Source organism: Arvicola amphibius, chromosome 5, assembly GCF_903992535.2.
Source record: "Arvicola amphibius chromosome 5, mArvAmp1.2, whole genome shotgun sequence".
Lineage (NCBI taxonomy): Eukaryota > Metazoa > Chordata > Mammalia > Rodentia > Cricetidae > Arvicola > Arvicola amphibius.
The window spans coordinates 52,947,758-52,973,846 of NC_052051.1; the positions used below are offsets into that span (position 1 = coordinate 52,947,758).

A 26,089-nucleotide genomic window follows, 5' to 3' on the forward strand; every position below is an offset into this window, starting at 1 on the left:
GACGCAGCAGCGCGAGCCGCCTGGGAGGGGGATGAGCGGTGGTGGCGGCGGCGGCCCGGGGTAGCTGAGCGCCGCGGGATCCCGAGCCACCCCGGAGCTGGCGCGCAGTCGGGGCGCGGCGGGCGGAGCGGGTCTCGTTCTCCTCACGATGGGCAGGGACGCGCGGCGCTGCCCTGAGGAGCCCGAGCGCCGGTGAAGGCGGAGCCGCCGGCCCTCCGCGGCCATGGCCGGCCCCGGCGCGTGGAAGCGCCTCAAATCCCTGCTCAGGAAGGACGACGCGCCGCTCTTCTTAAATGACACCAGCGCCTTTGACTTCTCGGACGAGGTGAGCGACGAGGGGCTTTCGCGCTTTAATAAACTTCGAGTCGTGGTGGCCGACGATGACTCGGAAGCCCAGGACAGGCCTATGAACGGGGCGCACCCGGCCCTCCAGGCCGACGATGACTCCTTATTGGACCAGGACTTACCTTTGACCAACAGTCAGCTGAGTTTGAAGATGGACCCCTGTGACAACTGCAGCAAGCGGCGCGAGCTGCTGAAGCAGAGGAAGGTGAAGACCAGGCTGACCATTGCCGCCGTCCTCTACTTGCTGTTCATGATCGGAGAGCTCGTGGGTGAGTGCCGGCCCTTGACTTTGTCCAGCTGGTAGCTACGCCTAACTTGAGGTGGGAACTTTGTTTTCAGGAAGCGAGTTAGGTGTGGAGAGGAGACCTGTGCAGGGCTTGAAAGGGCCACCTGATTCCAAAGTGCCGGTCCCTGGGCGTCCACAGAGAGCTTGCGGGGATATCTTGTCGTTCCTCCAACAGTGTGCCGTCTCCTGTAGGGTTTAGAATCAAACTTGATTATATATCGTCTAACTTCTCTTTTTACAGATCCTGTTAGGACACCGGGTTGCTCTCGGAACATCTAAAAGGATTCTAACATTGCTTAGAATCCGAATTGTGTACGGTTAAGGGGCATTGCTGAAGACCATCTGTTTTCCCACATGGGGGTTCTGAAAGGGTTAACTTAGAAGGCCAACTTATTGGGGAATGGCAGAGCCATCTACAGTACTAGACTTTCTACAGTTGGCTTGTTGGATCGTTTTATATATATCATTTCCTTTATATAACCAAAGGCTTTACAAAATTCAACCCTGCCAACTAACTGGAAGTTTATTATTATAAGGACAATCTAAGTGAGCTCGAGGGCCTCTCCACCACAGTTGCGAGAGCTTGTTTTCTTTCTCATTTTTTGGTTGTTTCAGATAATAATTTCTCACTCTCAGGTTAGTAGTTAGGCCTTATTTTTGCTATCACATTGGTTTACAGTCACCGCTTTATATCCAAGGTGGATTGGTTCTCTACAAACCTGAATCTCGGGATGCCCCATCCAAAGGCACCTTATGTAAAGATCCCTTGCATAAATGAAGCAGCCTGTTCTTTGCATATGACCTACATAGGCACCCTTCTGTACTTTAAGTCATTCGGAAATTACTTCGACTACAAAATAGCATTGTTCTGTATTGTTTAGAGAGCAAGTCTATGCATGGTGAGACCTGAAGCACTGGTGTTGTTCAAATGTTTTCCATCCGTGGTTGGTGGGAGCCACAGATGGAGTACTTGCATAGAGAGGGGACTGATGAACAACTTCCTAGTGACAGATTAGGAAGTGACATTAACGAGGGAGATGACTCTCTCCCGGTGTCTCTTACGGTGAACTATGACAGCACGAGACCTGGCAACCCAGATTTCCAATGCTTGGATGGTAGCTGTGTGTAGAGAATCATGTTTGTCCCCTACCTTGTGCCATACTATGCTTCCTCAGAGTGAGCTCACCTATGATGAGCCTCTTTCTTTCCTCAGGCCTCCCTTCCTCCTGCCCTTATGCCTTTCATAGGAGTTGATCCCCAGTGTTTTTCAAACTTTTGTTGACTTCACTGAAATAAGAAATACACCATAATAAGAAACATTACACATACAAACATAGGTAGGTGCCTATCTACAGATCTGAGCATAAATATGTACCGAGCAAACACAAATTTTATAGGCTATATTCTAATGTCGTCAGTTATCTCTCAGCTAAGTCCATAGCCCACTAATCGGCTAGATGTGGCACATCACCCACCTTCCAGCTTTTTCGAGACAGTTTACTTCATTTCCATTACATGTATGTGTGGGGAGGATGAGTGTGTGCACATGACTGAGTGCAGGTGCCTAGAGGCAGCAGATCCCTGAAGCTGCGTTACAGGTGGCTGTGAACTCCCTGATGTGGGTGCTGGGAACAAACAAGAGTAGCAAGTGAGCTAACCACTGAGCTGCCTCTCCAGCCACTGGCCTCAGCTTTTATATCCCTGCCTTTCCCAGATCATCACTTGGCTAGCTGTTAGTCGTCTCTCATTTCAAAAGACACCTCTGAAAGCCTCGTGTTTGACTGTCTGAGATAAACTTGTCATTTTCCCACTTTTACTGTATTTACATGCCTTTTATTTGCTGACGTATAAGCTGACTGCCTAATACCTCAAACAGTGAACAATACAAAGTAGACATAGTAAATGAGCTTTCGTTGAATTTTTAATTACAGTTTTAATTTCTCCCATATTATATGCTGTTTATAATGAATGTTATTCATTATACACACCCATTCTTTCTCAGACCCTACCTTTCTCACTGGGAACCTTCTTCCCAACACGGGTCCCACTTTCATGTCATTTTAGGGTCTGTGACGCCCTCAGTGACTTGTGAACCCTGGAGAAAAGTTACTTCTGAAGCATGGGCAGATGATCAGTGAGAACCCCATGCAGAGAAGTCACACCCTCTTCCCCAGAAACCACTAGCTGTCAGTAGTCCCTGGGGAGAGGTGAAACCCATGAATTCCTCTCTCTTCCAGATAAAATATTGACAGGCCCAATCTTGCCATAGTCTTGTTAAGGAATCACGGTGGCACCAAGTCCATAAGCACAGCAGCTGTGCCATCTTTTGTGGCACATCTCACCATCTTCCAGCTGTGAACTCTTCCTCCCCCTCCTCCACATGTTCCCTAAGCCTCAGAGGAGGCAATATAGATCTTCCATTTAGGGCTAAACACTCTGAATTATTTTTTATGTTAGAGAATTCCAAATGTGTAAACTGTTAATGCAGAAATGGTAAGTTGTAGTCAGAGCGTGATCTCATGACTTCAGCAGATGAAGTTCCAGGGACTTTCTCAAACTCGTGCAACTAAAATATCTTCAGACTTAGTGGTTTTTGAAGCTGATACTGAGTATTTGAACTTAGTCGTGTTAATCATAATTTTCTCCCTTAGATGTGACTTCTCAAGTAAAAATTAATATTTAATTGTCCCAACTTCTCTCTTCCAGAGTCTCTTATTTGGTTAATATTTTGCAAAAGCTACATACTTTCCAATCTGAAACCCAAATATAGAAGAATCTTTTGTCAGTAATACAGAAATGATAGGAACCATAGTGCTAAGAATGTTATCTAGACTTAGATCTAGTGGAGTGCTTATTAAAATATGTCCAGAGAACTTAGAAATAAATCATTTATGTGGGAAGTATGAGCCAATAAAAAATTACATAAAGATTTGAAAGAAGGGGCTGGAGAGATGGCTCAGAGGTTAAGAGCACTGGCTGCTTTTCCAGAGGTCCTGAGTTCAATTCCCAGCAACCACATGGTGGCTCACAACCATCTGTACTGAGATCTGGCGCCCTCCTCTGGCGTGCGGGCATACATCGAGGTAGAATGTTGTATACATAATAAATAAATAAATCTTTAAAAAAATATTTGAAAGAAGGGACTTGATTTTGAATCTAGGTTTACCTCTGACTTGCTCAAGACATTGCAAGGGGTCCCTTCTTTTCTCCCTTCTGTTCAGCAGATCCTTTCTGGGTACCTACATGTTAGTTTGCATGCACTGTCCTACATGTTCTGGCTATGTGATAGAAAGCAAAACTGTTATTATCTTAAGTTCTTGACCTAACATAGGAGACAAACATTAAATAGCCAAGTGATTAAATTGTAAATTCAGGTATTAAGTTCTACGAAGAAAAAAATAGACATATTATCCAGTGGGATATAGTTTTGGCTTGATAGGAACATTTAAAACCAACAACAAAAAGGATATTAGGAATCATCCAAGCAAGGAAAACAGCATGTGCAAAGGTCCCAAAACTTTCAGTTCTTTTAAGAAACTGAAAAAGTAGTGTAACTGGAGTGTAGTAGGCATAAAGGAAGGAAGTGGGAGGACCAGATAAACAAGTCCTGATAGACCACATTGAATGAGTGCAGTTTCTGTTCTAGTACAATGGGAGCCAGTGGAGGGCTTTACGTAGGAGGGTGACTTTTTACACTATCACCACGGATGTTCTATGAAGATAGGAATGGGGGTGCAAAAATGGGAGTGGACTTAGAGCACTCCTGGTTAGAAACAAACCCGAGGAGATACAGAAAACTGTATAGCTGGAAACAGTCTCGAGGGAAGGTGGACAGAACTGACTGATCTGGACGTGAGGTTGAGGAGAGAGCAGGTCCAGAATTATCCTGAGTTTCTCACTCACCAGTTGGATACGTGGGGAACATCTTTTATGAAGTGGAAAGAGGGTGCAGAGCAAAAATGGACTCACCGACTGTTTAAACATGTTTATTTTCATGCTTCTGCAGACAAGGAGAAATGTCTGGTGGGCTATTAAATACAATCCTGTGCTCCAGAAGAAAGGCCAGCACAGTAGATGTTGTCCCCAGAATAGGCAGAATTACCTGAGAGCCCATGTCTTGAGGAATTTCAACTTTAGAAAGGTAAACAGGCAAACAGATGTCCCAAAATCCAAGGAAATAAACTACATCAGTCCCCTCACTTACTGTTGATATCACTGTCTATTGTTTTAATTGATTACAACAGCCATATCCAAAGTTATGAAATGGAAAATTCAAGAACTAAATCACCCATGTTTTAAATTGTTCACTGTTGTAGGTACTAAGATGGAACCTCAGAGTCCTACTCCATCCTGCCCTGGATGTGAATCATCCCTTTGTCTAATGTATCCACCTGTAACTTTTATTATGGTGTATTCTTGCAGCTGTCCTATCTTATTATTAGTTATTCTGTTAGTTTCTTACTGTCCCTAACTAATAATTTAAACTTTATCATACACATACAAAGGATTGTATGTGTATGAAAAATATATGTACAGTATTTGGTAGTAGACAAGATTCCAGGTGTCCAGTGACAATCTTGGAATATATGCCTCAGGGTAGGATGAGGAGGACTATAGTATTTCAAAGAGGAAATAAGAGATTTTCTTAGAGGAAAAAAAACTAAGATATCCTGTTGTAAGGAGGTCACTTGTTTGTTCCTGACTTCTCAGCCCCAAAATAATCACAAGGAAAACCATATTATTTGCAATACTGTTTGACAAATAGCTTAAGCATATTTCTGGCTACCTCTTATCTTAAATTAACCCATCTCTATTAATCTTTGTATTGCCACATGACTGTGGCTTACCTGGTAAAGTTCCAGCAGCTGTCTCTGGTGGGGCTACATGGCTTCTGACTCCGCCTTCTTTCTCCCAGCATTCAGTATAGTTTTCCTCACCTAGTTTAACTCTGCCCTATCAACAGGCCAAGGCAGTTTCTTTATTCACCAATGGTATTCACAGCAAACAGAGGGGAATCCCACATCAATATCCTTTGATCTTGGTAACAGAAAGTCAGTATTTTACCTGTTTTTATTGCAACTAAAAACACATAAAGATATATACACTTAACTTTTAGATAACTGGTATATTTAATTTTGCCCTGTCTTAAAGTATACCTTTAACTGAACTAAAGGGATTTGGCTTGTTGGGGAAGGGATAGATCCACACAGATGGGAAAATCTAAAGATGAGAAAAATAGCAAAACTCTTGGAAACTGAAAAAGAAACAGAGTTAACTGGCTTAGTACACTCAAGAGAGTCAACACCAGCTGAGGACCAACCCAGGTCACACTGCAGCAGTGGGTCACAAGCTTTGCTGTACACAGTCACGAAGAGAACTCGTTAAAACCCAAAGTACTGATCCCACCCTCAGAAGTTCTAGTAAGTGAGGCTTGGGATAGGGCAGAGCTGAATGAATGTATGTATTCTGCGACAGTCTTGCTACCGTGTAGCCCTGGCTGGCCTGGAACTCACTATGTATACCAGGCTAGCTTCACATTCACTGAGATGCACTTGCCTCTTATCTACTGAATGCTGCTATTAAAGGTTTGTTCCACTATGTCTGACCAGCATTTGCATGTTTTTGTTTGTTTGAGAGAGGATTTCTCTGTGTCACAGTCCTTGCTGTCCTAGAACTAGCTGTTGTAGACCAGGCTGGCCTCGAACTCATAGAGATCCGCCTGCCTCTGCCTCCCAAGTGCTAAGATTAAAGGTGTGTGCCACCACTGCCTGACCAGCATTTGCATTTTTATTGGAACCCAGGGAATCCTTATGTTGCCCCTACAAGACCCAATATAAGACTACTGCAGTAGAGCATCCTAAACAGGCCAGACTGGACCATATCGATGCCTCAAAGCATGTATGTATAAAGAAGGCTAAAATAAGGAAAGCTAATGAAAAACCTGTTTTAAGAACCAGTTATAATCATATAATTAGTATCCTGAGATAAGATCCTGTATCTGGAAAAGAAGAGGTTGTTCTGCAAAAGAAATTCAGGGTAAGCCGGGCAGTGGTGGCTCACGCCTTTAATCCCAGCACTCGGGAGGCAGAGGCAGGTGGATCTCTGTGAGTTCGAGGCCAGCCTGGTCTATAAGAGCTAGTTCCAGGACAGGCTCCAAAGCTACAGAGAAACCCTGTCTCGAAAAAAACAAAACAAAAAGAAAAAAAAGAAGAAATTCAGGGTAAAGGAGGAAAAAACTGTTGAACAAGAAAAGCCTAAAAGGAACTTAAAAACAAACAAAAATCCAAAAACTCATAGAAAATTTAGAAAATGAGGGACAGGCATGGTGGTGCATGTTTTATATCAGTGCTTGGGAGGCAGAGGCAGGCAGATCTCTGCATTCAAGGCCATCTTGATCTATATAGTGAGTTCCAGGTCAGCCAGGGCTACATAGTAAGACCCTGTCTCCAAAAAAGAAAGAGTCATTATTCTACTCTCTGATAACAGAATAAAATCAAGAGGCAAGAAAAGAAAGAGTATGTATGTTAGTACACATGCATACATACATTCAGCACTTGTGTGGTTGTCCCCCACTTGTCCATGGGGATGTATTCCAAGATTCCTAGTAGACTCCTGGAATCCTGGAATGACAAATTTCAAACCCTAATGTATATTGTCTTATGTTGCCATAACTGAATACCACACATTAGGTAATTTATAAAGCAGAAAAGTTTATTCAACTTGTGTTTCTGAAGACTAGGAAATTCAAAATCTAGAGGCCACATTTGTTGTGGTTTTTTTTCATAGTCTCAAAGCAGTATTGAGTCACATGGTAAGGAAGATGTTCCTCATTCATATCTCTTCTTTCAGTAAAGCCACAGTCCTATTAAACTGACACCTTCCCTTTAGGGCCTCTCTTAACATTACCTCCCAATGATCAGTGTCAATTTCCAACATCGCAATACCTCGTAACGGAGATGAAACGCCAATATGAGTTGTGGTGGAGACATGCATGCTCTTAGCAAGCGCACACCATACTGTTCCTATGCCATTGGTTACAAGATATTTTCTAAATACAATTTTTTGTTCCTCTCTTCAGGGATTGTTGTCTGTATTCAAAAACATAAGCTAAGCTAATGTTTACCCTTTGTGTGGAACTCACATTCACTGTCTAGAACTCTCTGTCATTTCATGTCCGGCTCTTCCTGAGTTTTTTCCTGCTTTGTTGCGGTATTCAGATACTGTAGTGATTAACTCATTGTAACCATAGAACTACTAAGTTGAGCAAAACTTGTCACCCCTCTTTTGTTTTTACTGCCAATTTCATGGCTAACTTTATGAAGTAATTAACACTTTGGAGACCCTGTTAATAGAAATGGTTTTTTTTTTTTTGCCTGGAATTTGTCCATTGGCCCCTCCATACTCAAACGTTGCATATCCAGAGATGCCATAGCCATAGTTTCAGCTACTCGTGATGGAAAATATTTGAAAAATAATATGTCTGTATAGAATATGTACAGAATTGTCATTGTCTTCTTATAGTATTTCCCTAAATAAATTGCATTGTATTAAATGGTATTGGTAACTTAGAAATGTAAACTATGTGTAGGTTTATATTTAAGGCTGTATACAAAGACACCATTATATATAAGGTACTTGAACACACACAGATTTTGATACCCACAGGGGTTTCTGGAATCATCCCCATATAAATTGAAAGATGGCATATATACTATTTTGCATAAAAATTTAGAATACTTTGAATCAGTTGTATCAGGATAGAAATTTAGCTCACAGTTATGTTTTGTAGGATGTTGGCATTTCAAGTTTGATTGCTTACATTTTTTAGTTAATCTTCCTTCCCTTTCTCCCAGGTGGATACATTGCAAATAGCCTAGCAATTATGACAGATGCTCTTCATATGCTAACCGACCTTAGTGCCATCATACTCACTTTGCTTGCTTTGTGGCTGTCCTCAAAGTCACCAACCAGAAGATTCACCTTTGGATTTCATCGCCTAGGTACGTAACATATGTTTCTTTGGCTTATAATATTGTAATGTAAAGCTACAATGAATTATGACCCCAATTAACTGAAATCTTTAAGATAATAGTGGATTTGAGCAAGGCAAATGAAAATAAATAATGAGACTTATTCACAAAACTGTCATCCCACTCAGGCCTCCCTGAACAGTACAGGATTATGTGGTTAGTTACTCATGTCTCCGTGTCTGAAGATGCCAGCATAAGGAGGCTTAGTTCCAGTTTATTGAACCTAGCCGAACCATCTGGGTAACTCTCTAATAAGCATTTGCTGCTGATTTGTATTTTAAGAATTGCAACTGAAGCCATATTTTAAGCATTTTCATCATATATACAAAATATGGTATGTAACTGACCTTGCATTATATCAATGTAATTTTGCAAGTATATTCATAATATTTAATTTAGAAGGGTTTAAATCTGTATTTTAATTATTACCTACATAGCTCTGGTTCTTACTATTGCTGAGGCTTTAAACTTGTTACTCTGAAACTACATAAACTAACTGTTTGAACTATTATATGAAGGACCATATCAATAGATATTTGCATAGAAGCCCCCAAATTAAGAATTTTCTGCTTTGAAAAGCTCAGCACTTGATAATGCACATTAAAGAATTGATATTAAAAATAACGTTCTTTGGCTTTTTTGGGTAAGGAACTAAACACTGGCTATTGCATTGAGATTCTTCATAAGGAAATAAAAAGTAGGTCTGGAGTTATTAGAAATTAGCACTGTATCAATGAACCAGATCAGTTGTTTTCTGATAGTAGTAAATAGTAATATGATTTAATGTAGTTGATTTTTTTTTAACTCTTTGCTCTTTGGAGGGTCCCACCACCCAGCTCCCAAATAATCACACGGAGACTTACTCTTTCTTATGAATGCCCGGCCTTAGCTTGGCTTATTTCTAGCCAGCTTTTTTAACTTAAATTATTCCATCTACCTTTCGCCTCTGGGTTTTTACCTTCTCTATTTCTCTATATCTGTTCTTGCCATATCTTCCTGTGTGGCTTAGTGGATAGCCCCCAGTATCCTCCTTTCTCTTCTCTTTTTTTCTTTTTTATTCTCTCTGCCTGGCAGTCCCGCCTATCCCTCTCCTGGCTAGCTATTGGCCTTTCAGCTCTTTATTAGACCAATTAGGTCTAATAACATCACAGAGTTAAACAACACAACATAAGAGACTGCAACATATCTTTGCATCATCAACAAATATTCCCACAGCATAAACAAATGTAGCCCATCTTTAATATTCTACAACAGTTTAATTGTAGTTGTCATTTTAGTTCTGTTGTGTAGATGTTTTCTACTCTTAGAGATCACATTTTCTGGAGCTGGAGAGATGTCTCTGTTAAGAGCTCATACAGCTCTTTTTAAATTTTATTTTATTTTAAATAAAAGTTGTGGGCCATCATATGGGTACTGGGTATTGAACCCAGGTCCTCTAGAAGGGCGGCCATATCTCTTCATTGCTGTGCCATTGCTCCAGCCCTACAGTACTGCTCTTGCAGAAGATTCAGTTCCCAGCTATCAGCTGCTCATAACTTCAGCCCACAGTGGTCAGCTGCCTCTGGTCTTAGCAGTACTCTACACTCATACATATACACATGTACAGACACACACAATTAGGGTCTGTTGATTATAGCCCTTTTTTTGACTTTTCAAGACAAGGTTTCTTTGTGTAGTCCTAAGCTGTCCTGTAACTTGCTTTATAGACCAGGCTGGCCTTGAACTCAGAGATTTGCCTGCCTCTGCTTCCTGAGTGCTGGGATTAAAGGCATGTGTCACCACTGCCCAGCTGATTATAGCCTTTTAATTGGTATTTTCAAACACCCATGAGAAGAAGCATAGAAACCAATAGCTTTGTTCAAATCTTAGCTGTCTCACTTCCTACCAGGCTGACCTTAGGCAAGTTCCACAACATCTTTGTGCCTCCATTTTCTGTTTGTAAAGGATGCTAATGATAGTGTCTCCCACATAGAGTTATTAAGGGCAGTAAGTGCATCACTCTTTAGACAGCACTTAGGACAGTGCCCAGCACTTAAAGGAATCATCATTCTTCATTTAATCAGCTTCATTTCTTCTCTGAAAAAATTAGAATGAATTCAAGGCTGCTGTGTAGCAGGTGTGCATGTACAAAACTCTGTGTAGCTTGTATGCATGTGTGCAGAAAAGCCAGTAAAGCTCTTTGGAATATCCAGTCTTGAAAATGTTTGGCTAATTTTTATCATAATTTGTTAAGAATCTATATTCTGTGATAAGACAGAATTTGTGCTTCTTTGTAGAAAAGAAATGCTGAGGGCCAGTGGGAATGATGGGAGAGCTGTCACCTCTTCTCTTGGAGCTGCCACCACAGTCTCTTCCAGTGCCACAGTTTTCCTCTTCCTTCTGTAAAGCTGTGGACGGTGTGAAATCATTCTGGGTTTCTTTATTTACAGTGAGCTACAGCAGCAGGTTTATGTGGGGAGAGAGAGGGAGGACCAAAGCCTTGTTTCTAAATGTCTGGATTTATTTAATGTGGGCATGTCTCTTTACTCTAAGAGATAATAAAACTCGGGATTTAATGAAACCACTATGCTGAAAGAAATCTCAAATCCGCAGGAGGAAAAAGATTCTCTTCCAAAGGGGCCATTCTGAAGACAGTTGTCCCCATCTGCCTGCTTCCTTTCTGGCTCTCTGTAAATTACTTTAGGAATTGTCTTTGTTTATATGGCATTTCTTCCAGCTCTTCAGGGATTGCACTAATATAAAGACTGTAGTAAGCAGAGCTGTTTGAGTAGGGGGGTAGGAAGAGTTTGTACATGATATGATCGCTTAAGTCCTCAGCCAATATCAATGGCAAGATGATAGAACAGGTATTGTTCAAAATGTTTGCTCAGCAGAGATCACGGTCAGAGCTAGCTAGATGTGTCTTGAGAAGCATTTGGCTACAGCACTAATTCTATATAGTTTGTTGTTTTATCCCTTGATGCTAGAGAAATAGAAAGAATTCAATTAAAATTTCCTTTATACAAGCATCCAAAAAAAGCTCTTTACCTAGTTGTGATTCATTTTTAGCAGCTTCCTCCTACCCATGACAAAATCCGTGCCTTTTATTATTCACATCTTACTGCAAATTTAATCACATCACATGAACTCTTACAGGAAGAGAACTAGCAAGTTCTAGAACTTGCTAGAAATGAGAATTTAAATTGAGGCATAAGGAAGACAAGAATGAAGTGGTCAACATTGGTACTGTAGGTGTGGTATATAGAGTGATAAACTTATTGTAAGCTGTGTGACAAGAGACCAACCCAAAACAAGAAAGAGACATCTGGAGTGAGTCATAGTCTAATTGAACTCTTCCTTTTCTCTGGGAAGCAGACTTAACCTGTCTTTGTATCTTAGTTAGAGTTTCTATTTCTATGAAGAAACACCATGAACACAGCAACTATTATAAAGGTAAAACATTTAATTGAGTTGGTTTACATTTTCAGAAGTTTTGTCCATTGTCATCATGGTGTGACATGGTGGTGTGCAGGCAGACATGGTCCTGGAGAAGTAACCAAGTGTCCTACATCTTGACTTGCAGGTAACAGGAAGAGGTCTGAGACACTGAGTTTGATTTGAGCATGTATGAGACCTCAAAGCCTTCCTCCAACAAAGTCACACCAAATAATGCCACTCCCTTTGGGGACCATTTTCTTTCAAACCACCACATTCCACTCCCTGACCCCCAAAAGCATTTAGCCATATCGTAACAAAAAAGGCGTTCAGATCAACTTCAAAAGCCCCCATCGTCTATCACAGTCTCAACCATATTTTAAAGTTCAAAGTTTAAAGTCTTTTTTTCTCTTAACTATAATCCCCTATAAAATCAAAATCAAAAAACAGTTCACATTTAATGGCACAGGATATACATTACCATTCCAAAACATAGGGAAGGAGCATAGTAAGGAAATACTGGATCAAAGCAAGACTGAAAACCAGCTGGGCAAACTCTAGATGATGTGGGATTCCCCTCTGTATGCTGTAAATATCATTGGTTAATAAAGGAACTGCTTTGTGCCTATAGCAGAGCTATAGGGGAACAGAGCTAGGCGGGGAAAACTAACTGGATGCTGGGAGGAGGAAGGCAGCATCAGAGAGAAGCCATGTAACCCCACCCGAGACAGACACTGGAACTTTAGCTGGTAAGCCACAGCCATATGACGGTACACAGATTAATAGAAATGGGTTAAATGAATATGTAAGAGTGAGCCAATAAGAAGCTAGAGCTAATGGGCCAAGCAGTGATTTAATTAATACAGTTACTGTGTGATTATTTCAGGGCTAAGCGGCCAGGAACTAACTAGCAGTGTCCTCCAACATCCAGACTCTATATCTCCTTGTCAAAATGCTCTTCAGATCTCCAATTCCTTTCAGCTTTGTTGTCTGCAACATACTTCTTTCTCTCGAGTTGGTTCTATTCCCTGTTAGCAGCTCTCCTAGGCAGGTATCCCACAACTCTGGAATCTCTAACATCTTGAGGCCTCCGAGACAGTCCACCTTCAACTTCACAGCGTCACACAATGACCTCTCTGGGCCTCCAATTCAGTGACACCCCTGACAGATGCTTGGCCTCGGTGGCTTTCTTTAGTCACAGTTAGGTTTTATAACCCTTTCTTCAGTCCTTGACTCTAAGGTCAGAACCATACAGCCAAAGCTACCAAGTTCTGCTGCTTGCTGGAGCTGGAGCATGGCCCCCTTGTTCAACTACATCTTCACCAGATTTCTGTTTTTCACCTCCACTGCCTAAGCTTGACTGTCCTGAAACTGAATCTGTAGACTAGGCTGTCCTCAAACTCAGAGATCTGTCTGCCTCTACCTCTCGCTAGTGCTGGAATTAAAGGTGTGTGCCACCACTGCCAGGCTCTAAGCTTTTCTTTAATTTTCACAAATTGGAAGCTTAGCTGGGTGGGACCTTTCCCTGAGGTCACCACTCCCTTTATTCCATGTTTTAATCTGTTTATCTCCTTGAACACAGAATTTAGCCCTATTCCACTTTCTCCTCAAATATTTTTCCTGGTTTAGCCTTCCCCTTTTCATTATATATCTTATTTAGAGTTAACACTAGTAACCTCACAACAGAATCTACACAGGCTCTTTTGAGATTTCCTCTGCCAATGGAATTAATCCAAAATTCTTCACTTTAGTTTCAGACAAACTTTTCGAATAAGGGCAAAAAAAGCAGCCACATTCTTCACCAAAGTATCACAAGAATGATTTCTAGGCAGCATACTAAAGCTATTCTCCTCTGAAATCTCTTGAGCCAGCCCTCACAGTTCAAGTCACACTTAGCACCACGGTCTTCTGTGCTCCTACTGGTTTGGTCCATTAAGCAGCACTTAAAGTGTTCAACTGCTTTTCTAATCCACCGTCCCAAAGTCCATATTCCCTCAAACAAAAGTATGGTCAGGCCTATCACAGCAGTACCCCAGTCCCTGGTCCCAACTTCTGTCTTAGGGTTTCTACTGCTGTGGAGAGACACCATGACCATGGAAACTTTTATAAAAGGAAATCACTTACATTTTCAGAGGTTTAGTTCATTATCTTCATGGTGTGACTTGGTGGTGTGCTGGCAGGCATGGTGCTGGAGAAGTAGCTAAATGTCCTACATCTTGACTTGCAGGCAACAAGAAGTAATCTGAGACACTAGGTGTGGCTTAAGCATATATGAGACCTCAAAGCCCACCTCTACAGTGACACATTTCCTCCAACAAAGCTGCTCCCACTCCAGTAAAGCTACATCTCCTAATAGTGACACTCCCTTTGGGGATCATTTTCTTTCAAACCACTGCAATTTTCATCTTGTCACTTTAAATAAAAAATATTTTTAAGCAGTAATTATCTCTATTCCTGGTATTTTTCCAAACCTTAATTTATCCATAGTAAGAGAGCTTTTTTTGTTTAATCAGAATAATAAGCTGTGGACGGTGTGAAATCATTCTGGGTTTTCTTTATTTACAGTGAGCTACAGCAGCAGGTTTATGTGGGAAGAGAGAGGGAGGACCAAAGCCTTGTTTCTAAATGTCTGGATTTATTTAATGTGGGCATGTCTCTTTACTCTAAGAGATAATAAAACTCGGGATTTAATGTTATTTGATTAGCATTTTAAGTCAGATAATATAATCTGTGTCTTATACTTCTTGATTATAAATCATCAGGTTTTCCTTAGTATAATTTTAATGTTTGTGGCTTAAAAAAATTTAACTTAAAACATTACCAAAAAGAATAAAATGAAAAAATACCCTAAACTCCTGATTCATTCCACTTCTCAGATACATGCCTTCTATTTCTGTGTGTCCTGTAATCATTAATTTCCCCGATTTTTGTTTTTCTTGTTATCCACTTTTTTTTAAAAATGGATAAGTAGGTGGCTGTTATCTCCACTGTATATAATATTTAACCTTTTAAGTATTATAAGTAGGTGTCTGGTATCCTCACTGTGTATATAATACTTAACCTTTATAATACTAAATCCAACCCTTGCTGGATGTACATTTAACATGTCTTCAGGTATGTGTTATAATGCAAAACCTTCTAGATACCTTTGTATACCTGTACTTTCCTACTTGTAAAATTGCTAGATCAAGAAATATATGCATTTTAAGTTTTGATTAGTTTTATAATTGGTTTCCTGTGCCAGTACGTCCAAGTGTACTTCACACTTTCTCTTCTATGAGGTTCAGGGTGGTTGATTTTATGTTGAGGTCTTTGATCCATTTGGATTTGAGTTTTGTGCATGGCGATAGGTATGGATCTATTTTCATTCTTCTACATGTTGATATCCAGTTATGCCAGCACCATTTGTTGAATATGCTTTCTTTTTCCATTCTGCTCAATCATACCACAATGACATGTGTTCAACTATGTTCACAGCAGCATTATTTGTAATAGCCAGAACCTGAAAACAACCTAGATGTCCCTCAACTGAAGAATGGATAAAGAAAATGTGGTACATTTATACAATGGAGTACTACACAGCAGAAAAAATAATGGCATCTTTTCTTTCTTTTTTTTTTTTTTTTTTTTTTTTGAGACAGGGTTTCTCTGTAGGTTTGGAGCCTGTCCTGGAACTAGCTCTTGTAGACCAGACTGGCCTCGAACTCACAGAGATCGCCTGCCTCTGCCTCCTGAGTGCTGGGATTAATGGTGTGCACCACCACCACCAAGCTGACATCTTGAAATTTGCAGGCAGATGGATGGATCTAAAAAAAAAAAAGAAACCTATTAGGTGAGGTAACCCAGACCCAGAAAGACAAATATGTATTCACTCATAAGTGACTTTTAGACATTAAGCAAAGGAAAACCAACCTACAGGCCACAACCCCAGAAAAACTAGACAACAAAGAAGACCCTAAGAGAGACATACATGGATCTACATAGGAAGGTGAAAAAGACAAGATCTCCTGAGTAAATTGGGAGGTACAGGAGGGGCTAGAAGGGGAGAGGGGATGACAGGAGGGAGGAGAAAAATGTATAGCTCAATAAAAATAATAAAATATTTTAATTAGTTAACTAAAAAACAAACACATGCAATAATGTAAAGAAATCAAATAATAAAATGCTAACCATTTAATATTTACATTAATATTCTTGCTAACTTTAGAACCTTGTGACTAGACTGTAAATATAAATAATTTGATAAATAAATAGAGGATGGAGATGAATTAGTTAAGGGTCTAGACAATTCAAGTTGTGAAATACTTAAGAAAAATGATTTATGACAAAAATAACATAGTGTTGTAAGTAAAAAACTGAACAGTGTTTAGTTGGTATGCAGTGTAACAGCTGTGCTGAAGATACATGTGTTTTCCATCTTCCTTTCTAGAGGTTTTGTCAGCTATGATCAGTGTGATGTTGGTGTATGTACTTATGGGATTCCTCTTATATGAAGCTGTGCAGAGAACAATCCATATGAACTATGAAATAAACGGGGACATCATGCTCATCACCGCAGCTGTTGGAGTTGCAGTTAATGTCATGTAAGCACAGTGTTTTCTCACATGCTGTAAGCTAAAACATGATTGCATATGCATGCATTCAGACATAAAATAGTTTCATATTCAAAATATAATACATCAATTTTACTTATAAGTATAATAAAATGGAGTGTGCTAAACTCATTAATTTGCTCATGTGTTTAACACTAAGGAATTTAATTATAGCCAAGTATGTCGTTTAATATTTAATAATCTTACATTAGCTACATTTTAAGTTTTTGCATATATTTTATTTGTGTGCACATGCTATTGTGCACACATAGAGGTCAGAGGACAGCTTACCGGAGTCATTTCTCTCTTTTGACCATGTAGGTTACAGGAATCGAGCTCAGGCTGTCAAACTTAGCAGCAAGCACATTTACCTGCTGAGCCATATCCCCAGCCTGTTAGCTAGCTTTTAGAATCATTTTTCTTCCTCAAAACTACTGAAATATGTTATATACTTCATCATTTAGAGCAGAAGTTAGCAGACTTTCTTTAGAGAATAGATGGGGTTATAGGCGGAGCTTAGTGATAGAGCCCTCCCTAGCATGCATGAGGCCCTGGGTTGATTCCTGCACTTCTAAAACAACAAAAGGCCTAGTTAGTCTTTGAGAGCTACACGTGTAAAGCAATGGAACCCTGATGTTAACAAAGGCAGCCATGTTCACTGTGTGAATACATATGCCTGTATTCTAATAGAACTACATCTTTAAAAACATAGCCAAATATGGTCTAGTGGCCTTAGTTTACAAATCACTGTCTTATGGCTTCTATTCAAATTTAGAATAAAGATCAGAAGTCCCCACAACCACTTTTTAAAATAAAACCCTGTGCAGCCCCCCATTTGCCTCTTAGCACTTCTTACTTTCCTTATTTTGGCCACAATGCCATCCTTTCTCAAGTGCATGGAGTGCATTTTCATTTTAAGCCTTTGCCTGCTGTTCTTCCTAGAATACGCATCCACCATCTGCTCCTGACTTCTGTAAGTCTCTGCTCAAATGATTCTGAGAGAGCTCTTCTGTGCCACCCCACCCGCCTACCCCATCAGCTGGCCCTCATCTTCCGCACTTCTACAAAGCTGTATACATTCCAAAGCTTTTCACATTAACTGGCTGTGTGCTTATGCTTCTGACGTCCCATGCAGATCTTAAGCTCCATGAACCTACAACAATATTTTCTGTGTAGCAGTTGCTTTCATCCTTCTTATATGACTGTTCTGCATTGCTCCATTACTGTCTGAGTAGTAATAGATGTTCTCTCAATAATTTTAGAGAAATAATATGTTTTCTTTCATTTTTAACAGAATGGGGTTTCTGTTGAACCAGTCCGGTCACCACCATTCCCACTCCCATTCCCACTCCCTGCCTTCAAATTCTCCGACCATGGTATCTAGTGGACACAGCCATGGGCAGGACAGCTTGGCAGTGAGAGCTGCATTTGTACATGCCCTGGGTGATTTGGTACAGAGTGTTGGTGTGCTTATAGCTGCATACATCATAAGATTCAAGGTAAAATGGTGTGCTTTCTACTTCAAAAGTGTCTATTTATCAATGTACTGGACACTAATGCCTTTCTATTTATTTTTCACTGGTGTAAGATTAATTGGCCATCGGTATAGTTACTTACTGTCAGTAAACACAATGATGTCACCTTACTAGCTGATTTACCTGTAGTGGGCTTTGATAACACCTTCACTGTAAAACTCACTGTTAACCCTTGTTGCCAAACCACTGCATGAACTGTGCGCTGAGGTTCTCATCTTTGCAGCAACTCTAAATTTTAATCTGTTCTCTCCAGTGAGTATTTCAATCCAGAAGGCTGATACAGTTCTTTCCAGCTTCAGTATGTTATGCTTCTGAGTACAGAATTCAGAGAAGGCACAGAGGAGAATAGACAGAATGACCAAACTTCCAGAAAAGGCATGCGAGGCAAACCATTTGAAAAATCTTAAGAGTGAGGATGTTTCTCAGTTAGTGTCCAAGTTTTAAAAGTGTTTTCCAATCCTGTTAAAGAAAGATAAAGAACGGGGCTGTGTGCCTTGCTTACTTCATAATGTTTTAATATCGGTCTCTGTTTAATCACACAACTTTCATCTGTTTGCCTTTTAGCCAGAATACAAGATTGCTGATCCCATCTGTACATATATATTTTCATTACTTGTGGCTTTCACAACGTTTCGCATCATATGGGACACAGTAGTGATAATACTGGAAGGTAAGCACTCATTAACATTCCACTGTGGATTTACCCCTCCCTAGTAGAGATCTAGCTAGGGGATTGCTCTGGATAGGAGCCATGTCTGGTGTTTTACTGATACTCTCCTGTACATAGCAAACAAGAAGCAGTGCAGTCCATGGGCCATGCACTTGACCCTTTCAGGGTAAAGCAGACAGTTGAGTGAATTGACATTTACAAACAAAAAAATGTAAACATTGTGTACATGACATCCAGTGTCATGCTACTAATAAACTGTAAAGCTAGGATAAGTGCAGCTTCTGATTCTTCATGCAGTTATACCTTGTGGTTTATTTCATTCCTTCATGTTATTTAATTTGTGACTTTGTTATATTTTTTGACATTCTTGTCTTACTGAAAGCATGTCTAAGCATGGAGAGAAAAGTTCTCGGCAATAATTTATCATTATTAACTGTTCCTAAGCTGGTCATAGTAGCACATGTCTGTAATCCCAGCACTCAGGACTCAGGAAAGTAGATTTCTGTGAGTTCAAGGTCAAGCTGATCTACATAGGAGAAGTCCAGGCCAGCCAGGGCTACATAGTGAAACCGTGTTAAAAAAGATTTTTTTCTAACCTAACTTATTAAGGTTAAGCTAAATATTGTAAATTGATTGCTACTCCACTTTAGTAAGAATTAACATTTTTAAAGTATGTATTGATTCTTCTATATTTCCTATATTTTTATAAGAATGTCTGTAATTTATTTTAACATGTAAACAAAGCTTAAAAGTCATTGGAATTAAATTTGGCAAAACCATTTGTTTTCTTTAAATGTAAAATAAGATTTCCTACCAAAGTAAACTTACAAATTATATGTTCCAAACTAATAGGTGTACCAAGCCACTTGAATGTAGATTATATCAAAGAGTCATTGATGAAAATAGAAGATGTCTATTCTGTGGAAGACTTGAATATCTGGTCTCTCACTTCGGGGAAATCCACTGCCATAGTTCACATGCAGCTAAGTATGTTGCTGATGGGGAACCAACCTCTGAGCTTGTCATGTGTGTGAAGACTTTTCTGATCAAAAGACTTAGCATCTTTTGAGGCTCTTCAAAAGATGAATTGCAGGTCCAAAGGGTTGGGAAGATAGCTCGGGGTAGAGCACTTGCATGAGGCCCTGTGTTCAGTTCCCAGAACTCCAAATAAAGAAATAGTAGCATTTATTTTTTTATAATTCTTTGAGAGAAGATATTACAGATTGATATCTACTTGCATTTAAAGGCATTACATACTTTTGCTGTGCCATCTTTTATATAATAAAAACCACACTCTTGTTTAAATCATTTCAGAAACTGATGGTTTTTAAAATCAAAATAATATATGCATTTGGCTCTTTCTTAAGGATCATAAGGTCCTTAAACAAGAGGCTTGTATTCAACATTCTCTCTATTGAGCATGGAAAGACTGAGATCGAGGGAAGCCATTCTGGGCTGTGTATGACTTGTACAGCAGAAGGGCTTAAGAGAGGGGCATCAGACTGATGAGCGTATGGTTGCAGTGTACTGTTGTTTCTTCTCTGAATCTTGCTTACTAATATATAGCAGTGTACAATAGATAATGCAATTATTTTCTTGATATTGCAGTTCCTGGAAGTTCATCTAAGTGGGAAGAAGTACAGTCCAAAGCTAAGCATTTATTACTGAACACATTTGGCATGTATAAATGCACTATTCAGCTCCAGAGCTACAGACAAGAAATGAACAGAACTTGTGCAAATTGTCAGAGTTCCAGTACGTGATTCTGTGTACTTGGGGTCTACAGCCTTATTTATCCTACAGTCACAGACTCGAGAGCAATAAACGTATACCTAATGGAGTCCCTGACAGCTGTGTCCATGTCAAGCACCAGTCTCACAAAAACAGTCCCTCCGATCTGACTGATAATTGCATGATTTTCGGGTGAAGTTTCCAAAGTACTGTTTACAGAGTAAGCTGTAGCTCTGCAGATACCTCATAGAAGACCGTTCAAGACCGTACTTCATTCATTTGACAAAATACCCAAGATGCACAGGAAGACTCAGAATTCAGTATTTTCATCTAAAACTACTTTTTACAGGCCTGTCGTATGAAGTCAGTGCTAGCAAACTCAGTGTTGAATTATTTGGGATTTTTGTCTCTGTGTAATCTTGGCATCTAGTTTCTGGAATTGTGTTCTCTTTTTATAAAAATCAGCCCTCAACAGATTTCAGAAAGTAATAATATCCAGAAAATGGAATAAGCATGTATTCCTAAGTGTTTCAGAACTGTTTTATTTGTTTCACAAATAACTCTTAATATTATTGTTAGAGTCATAATTTATAAGCAAATTTTCCAGATCTTACTGTGTTTTGAATCTCAATGTTTTGATTATTTGTAATCGTACGAGAAATATTCACATAATGTGGTCACTATCATTAAATTATTTAGGAAGTTTTTAACGTAGCTCTGAATAACAGACATTAGATTTAACCTCAAATCACCTTACCATATGATGATCTAAACCAGAGGAGCAAGCAGTGGGGTGTGAAGATTTGCATTTCTGTCTTCCCTGCAAATCACTCTGTGCTTTATGTCGGATTGTCTTACGGACAGTAAGAGAAAGCTCCAGCAGTTACCCACTGTCCTTTAAGGAACTGCCAGCATTGTTAGTAGTCGTTTGCTTGGTACCTGTTCTCATGTGGACACCGGGTCATCTGTGTGCATCTCTCAGTGACCAATAGAGAACCTGAGTTTATTAATGCCCACCATGCAGAGTACCCTGTTACTCCAGAGAGAATTTCTGTTTTATGATATGGGTTAGGGGGTTCTCTGTGCATTACAGAAACAATCTTGAAGTTTTATAATAGTGCCATAGTATAAAAATACAGGGGGGTTGGGTGGAGAAAATACTCTGAGAAAACAGAAAGTAAAGGGTTTTGTTTTTATTCTTGTTTTTTTTGTCATGTATGTGTGTGCACAAAAAGAAACTGAAATAAAGATGGATATTAAAGCTATGTCTAGGAAAGAAGCATAAATATTTCCAAGCTTAAGGGAACATGATTGGCAGAAGTTTGTTAAAGAGATAGTCATGAATATTCATATTTCATTTCCAAGATTGTTTTGAGACAATCTCTTTTCAGCATAGACACTTTATATGGTCCTTGGCTCGTCAGAGAATCAGAGTAGAGTAACAGTGTCCCAAACAAGTTGTGAATTGAAATCCTAGAAGCCCAAATGATGTGTAAATGAAGAATGGGAAATAGGTGTTATCTTCTTACTTCAGACTTTCCCTACGTGTAAAACTAAAATAAGGAAATCTGGATTTACCCATTGGAAATTGATAGTATCAAAAAATAGCTATTGTTACCTAATAAAACCCAGTAGTATTTGTTGAATTCAGAGTTTGCTTTGAAAAAAAAGAGGAAAGTTAACTTTGTTGAATTTTTATTGTGAGTCCATTTAAAATTTAAATGTTTAAATTTCAAAATTTTTAGACAATAAACTAAATAAAACAATGATAACCATATGAGTAAGTGGCAGGCATTTAAGTGGCTGCCTGGGCATGTGTGGCCTTTAGGTATCTAGGAAAGAAAGGGAAAATGTACATTTTGTACTTAACATTTACCATGCCAGTTGAGTTTATTTCTTATAGGCATCCTTTATCACAATGTGGGCATATCTAGATTTTCATAGTGACTTGTTCCTTGAGTTATTTGATAAGACAACCTAAAAATCTATTTGAATATTGAAAGGGGTTGTTTTTAAAAAAAATACAGAAACACTGAATACTTGTGAATTTTATTTATCCTGTTTTACTTAAAGCGGGGTGTGTCTGAAGTTTCTGTGCTTTATTTTTGCAGCAAGAGCTAGACTTTGTACTTCACTGGTTCCACATGATGGAGAACTGGTAGATTTTACTTTTTAACTTGTCAGTACCTGCAGAGGAGGACATTAGCTCAGCAGTACTCCAGGGACTACACAGCTGTGGGGTTTGGGCTGCCCTTCACTGCTGAGCTGTCGAAGCTCTTTGCTCTGTGAAACGAGGGTCTGAATTGGAGAGATGTGGTACTGGTTTTGCACTGGGAAACATCACAACATAAAAACTTGGCAGTTCTCCACTGCAATACATCTACCGAATATTTGCAGGTAATCAGTTACTGTAGACATTAACCTGTGTTTCACAACGCTGGCCCCCTACCGTCTTTTGCTTTACTAATTTTACTGTTACAATTTACTATTGTCTGGTTGATTATCTTGCTGCCTTAACAAGAGTAAAGAGAATGCAGTGAATAAGACATACTTGATAGTCAGAACCTGGAGAATTGTGATTCTTACATACAGCTGTATTGTTTCCATGGCTACAGGTCCTGATGTGAGCAGAGATCTCCATAGCTCCCATCAGCACTGTTTGCTGGATCACTGGATTTCTTAGTTTACTGTATTTCTTTTCAGTTTGGGGTCGGGGCTTTACTTCTCTCTAAAGTGTTTCCTGATTATGAATCCCTTTAGCCCAGGTGGTTCACCTGTCAGTATTTGTCTTTAGGCGATCCTTCCCAGAATGGACACAGGCAAGATCATGTAGATACACCGCTTCTCTCTCGTTTTTCAGAGAGAGCTTTCCAGGTGAGAAAGGTTTTCTAACAGCAGATCATCCCATGCCTAGATTTCTGCACACTGAACTTAGTAGAGCATATGAGACAGAAATAGGCTGAGCAGCCACTGGGAAGGACTTTGGGTTTCTCAAAATGCCAGTCAGCACTCTTGGAGATTTTGGTTCTGAAGCACGCAGTTCAGCTACATTTGGCTTTATGTATTTATGATCCTTGGCTCATCATCATAATCAATCCTTTTGAAGTACAGTTTTAGGCAGTTTTGCTGTTGACCACCTTGTGTATAGCCAGAGTTACAGAATGTGACCCTACATACAAGATGAGTTCATCTGGTCTTAGTTATACATGAACAGTGACGTCTCGCTAGATACTGTGCTGAGGGAAGCAACTCTGACCTCCAGGTGTCGCCTAATGTGTCTGCAGCCAGAGCAGCATTGCACACTCCAGCTCCAGGGCTGTCGGATGGGTCCTGCAGGCCAGCCTTTCAGATTTGATTTGGCAGTTAGATACATTGTGATGTCAGTAGGTGCTGCAGACTGGAAAGAAGAAATGGGATTCCTCAGTGTTACAGGGTCTCCGTTTATCAAGCCAGTCACTGAGTTCTTGGTTTCAAAAGGTTTGTGGGGAACCAACAGTCATTTTCTGGTTTTTGTTAAGATTGGTAAATGTTTTTGGAGACTTTGACAGCTAAATCCATGACAGTGTCAATTTAAATAGTGCCGTCAAGAATATCCTGGAATAAATGCAGCACAAAGTTGAAATGTGCCAGTATGTCCCTTTTCTACCTAGAAGATACCTTGTATTTGGAAAGTGTCTGCCTCTCTAAATATGTGACTAAATAAGCCATATCACGGTTTAAGAAATTGTATATACTTTCCTGTACACCCCTCCAAAAACCAAGTATTTTGCATATGATTGATTTTAGAAAGATTTTGAAGTTGGGGTTTATCTGTGTAATGAAGATTAGGTTCTTTGTATATGTACTGTATTTGCCATTTTCAAATGAAGTTTCTATATGATTATTAAATAAAGTGTTGTTTTGCCTTGTGGTTTATTAAAAACGAGATGTGCAGTGCCCTAAACTTTTGCTATTTTCATTGATTAATTAATGGTAAAAGGCCTTAAAGCATACCTGTCTAGCTTTGTAGTCTCAAACTGCAATGCTCTCTTAAGTATTTAAGAAGTAAACCATTTGTTTGTAAATTGTCTAGATAAGATAGGATATTAAAGAACCTTTTTCTTCTGGTGTCAATCACTTGTAATGCCCCTCCATTAACAGAAACCTGCAAAAGGGACAGAAACTACATGAAAGTCAGACGGATGAGTAGTGTGAAGAAGCCCTGAGCAGAATAATAAGCCTCTCCAGTGTTTGGGGCCAGCTATAAACCCTCCCTGGCCAGGTCTTGCCTGCAGCCATTTTTGTTTGACCCAAGAGCTAAGAGTGGGGTTTGCATCTCTAAATGTTTTTAATCAGTGTAATATTCCATGATGTGAAGATTAAGTTCCAGTGGCCATCATGTTCCTGTGAAAATGGGCGCGTACGCAGCTGCATACCCACGACTGCTCATGCTATAGCGGCAGAATTGAGTGACCATGATAACACGAAACTTTTACTGCAGGTACTTTGTAGGAAAAGTTAGCCATGTCCTGGGGTAGACTGCTGTACTTTTGCAAGGCTGGAACAGCATATGTGATTTGAGGCGCCCACTTGGACGTTTATGGGGCTGGTGAAACTGGAGCATCTTTCACGGCTAGGTCTTTCCTTGGCTTTTGTCTTTATTTCCTTTTGGGTCTGGGGCAGAAATATCCACATAACATCTCCGTGATCTTTCCAAGTCTCCATCAGAGCAGTCTGCACAACGCATGCTCACTATTGCCCTGGAAGTGTGCTTTCAACTAAAAGACTGCACTTCAAATTCTCACTGGTTAATAACAGAGCTAAGTCAGATGTAGTAAGACTGCGAATGATAGGAAGTCTACAGCCTTGTGACTAACCCACACGCATCATATTTAAGATTATGAGATCTAGAAATCTACAAAAGATACCATCTTTTGAGCAGGAACCTGGTTTAACAGACTTCTTGTGACATTTACAGAAAATGACAAACTGCAAAGTTTGGTCTTTGGGTATTGCACAATAAACACCGAGATAGTACTTCTGGGTTACCAAATAGCTCCATGTGTCCTGCCCTGGCAGACATGGGTTTCAAACTTTTGTTATGGTTTCATTTTCAAATTCCTTTGGTTTTTCTTGCCAGTTTCTGCACATTGGTTTGTGTATGGGGAGGTTGGATTTGGGTTTTGTAATTTTTCAATTTAACAAACTGCTGATGATATAGAGAAAATGAAGGCAAGGAAAACACTTGCCTGCCTTCCCCAAAGCTTGGATTCAAATGCCAGCACCACAAGAAATAAAATATATAGAAATGTATGTGGGTTGGTTTTTCCCCAAAATATACTGAGCTGTTTCTTGTTAAGAGAGTAGGTTTCTTTTTAAAACAGAAAACTGCTAAAGACCTCATGAGAGTAAGGCTAGCCTTAAAGGAAAACACCTAGCTCCCTCAGCTTCCCTAGGGGGTCCCACCCTTTCCTGCCACCTGCTTTCATTTCTACCCAGAGCAAACC

At 39.8% G+C, this 26,089-nt stretch overlaps 1 protein-coding gene across 1 annotated transcript; it reads left to right on the top strand.

Moving 5' to 3' along the window:
• On the top strand, nt 1–24,528 carry Slc30a4 (solute carrier family 30 member 4). The gene is made up of 7 exons (XM_038331841.2): nt 1–614; nt 8,485–8,631; nt 16,505–16,658; nt 17,962–18,166; nt 18,767–18,872; nt 19,725–19,859; nt 20,481–24,528. The coding sequence occupies exons 1-7, from the start codon at nt 224–226 to the stop codon at nt 20,633–20,635; spliced, it is 1,293 nt and encodes a 430-aa protein (XP_038187769.1). The 5' UTR covers nt 1–223; the 3' UTR covers nt 20,636–24,528.
• The last annotated feature ends 1,561 nt before the right edge of the window (nt 24,529–26,089 follow it).

Bases quoted from the DNA above. Each gene is read 5' to 3' on its own strand.
- Slc30a4 (XM_038331841.2), top strand. From the start codon at position 224: ATGGCCGGCCCCGGCGCGTGGAAGCGCCTCAAATCCCTGCTCAGGAAG. The intron at 16,659-17,961 runs GTAAGCACAGTG...CATTTTTAACAG, and splicing joins GGAGTTGCAGTTAATGTCAT to AATGGGGTTTCTGTTGAACC. The intron at 18,873-19,724 runs GTAAGCACTCAT...CCAAACTAATAG, and splicing joins AGTAGTGATAATACTGGAAG to GTGTACCAAGCCACTTGAAT.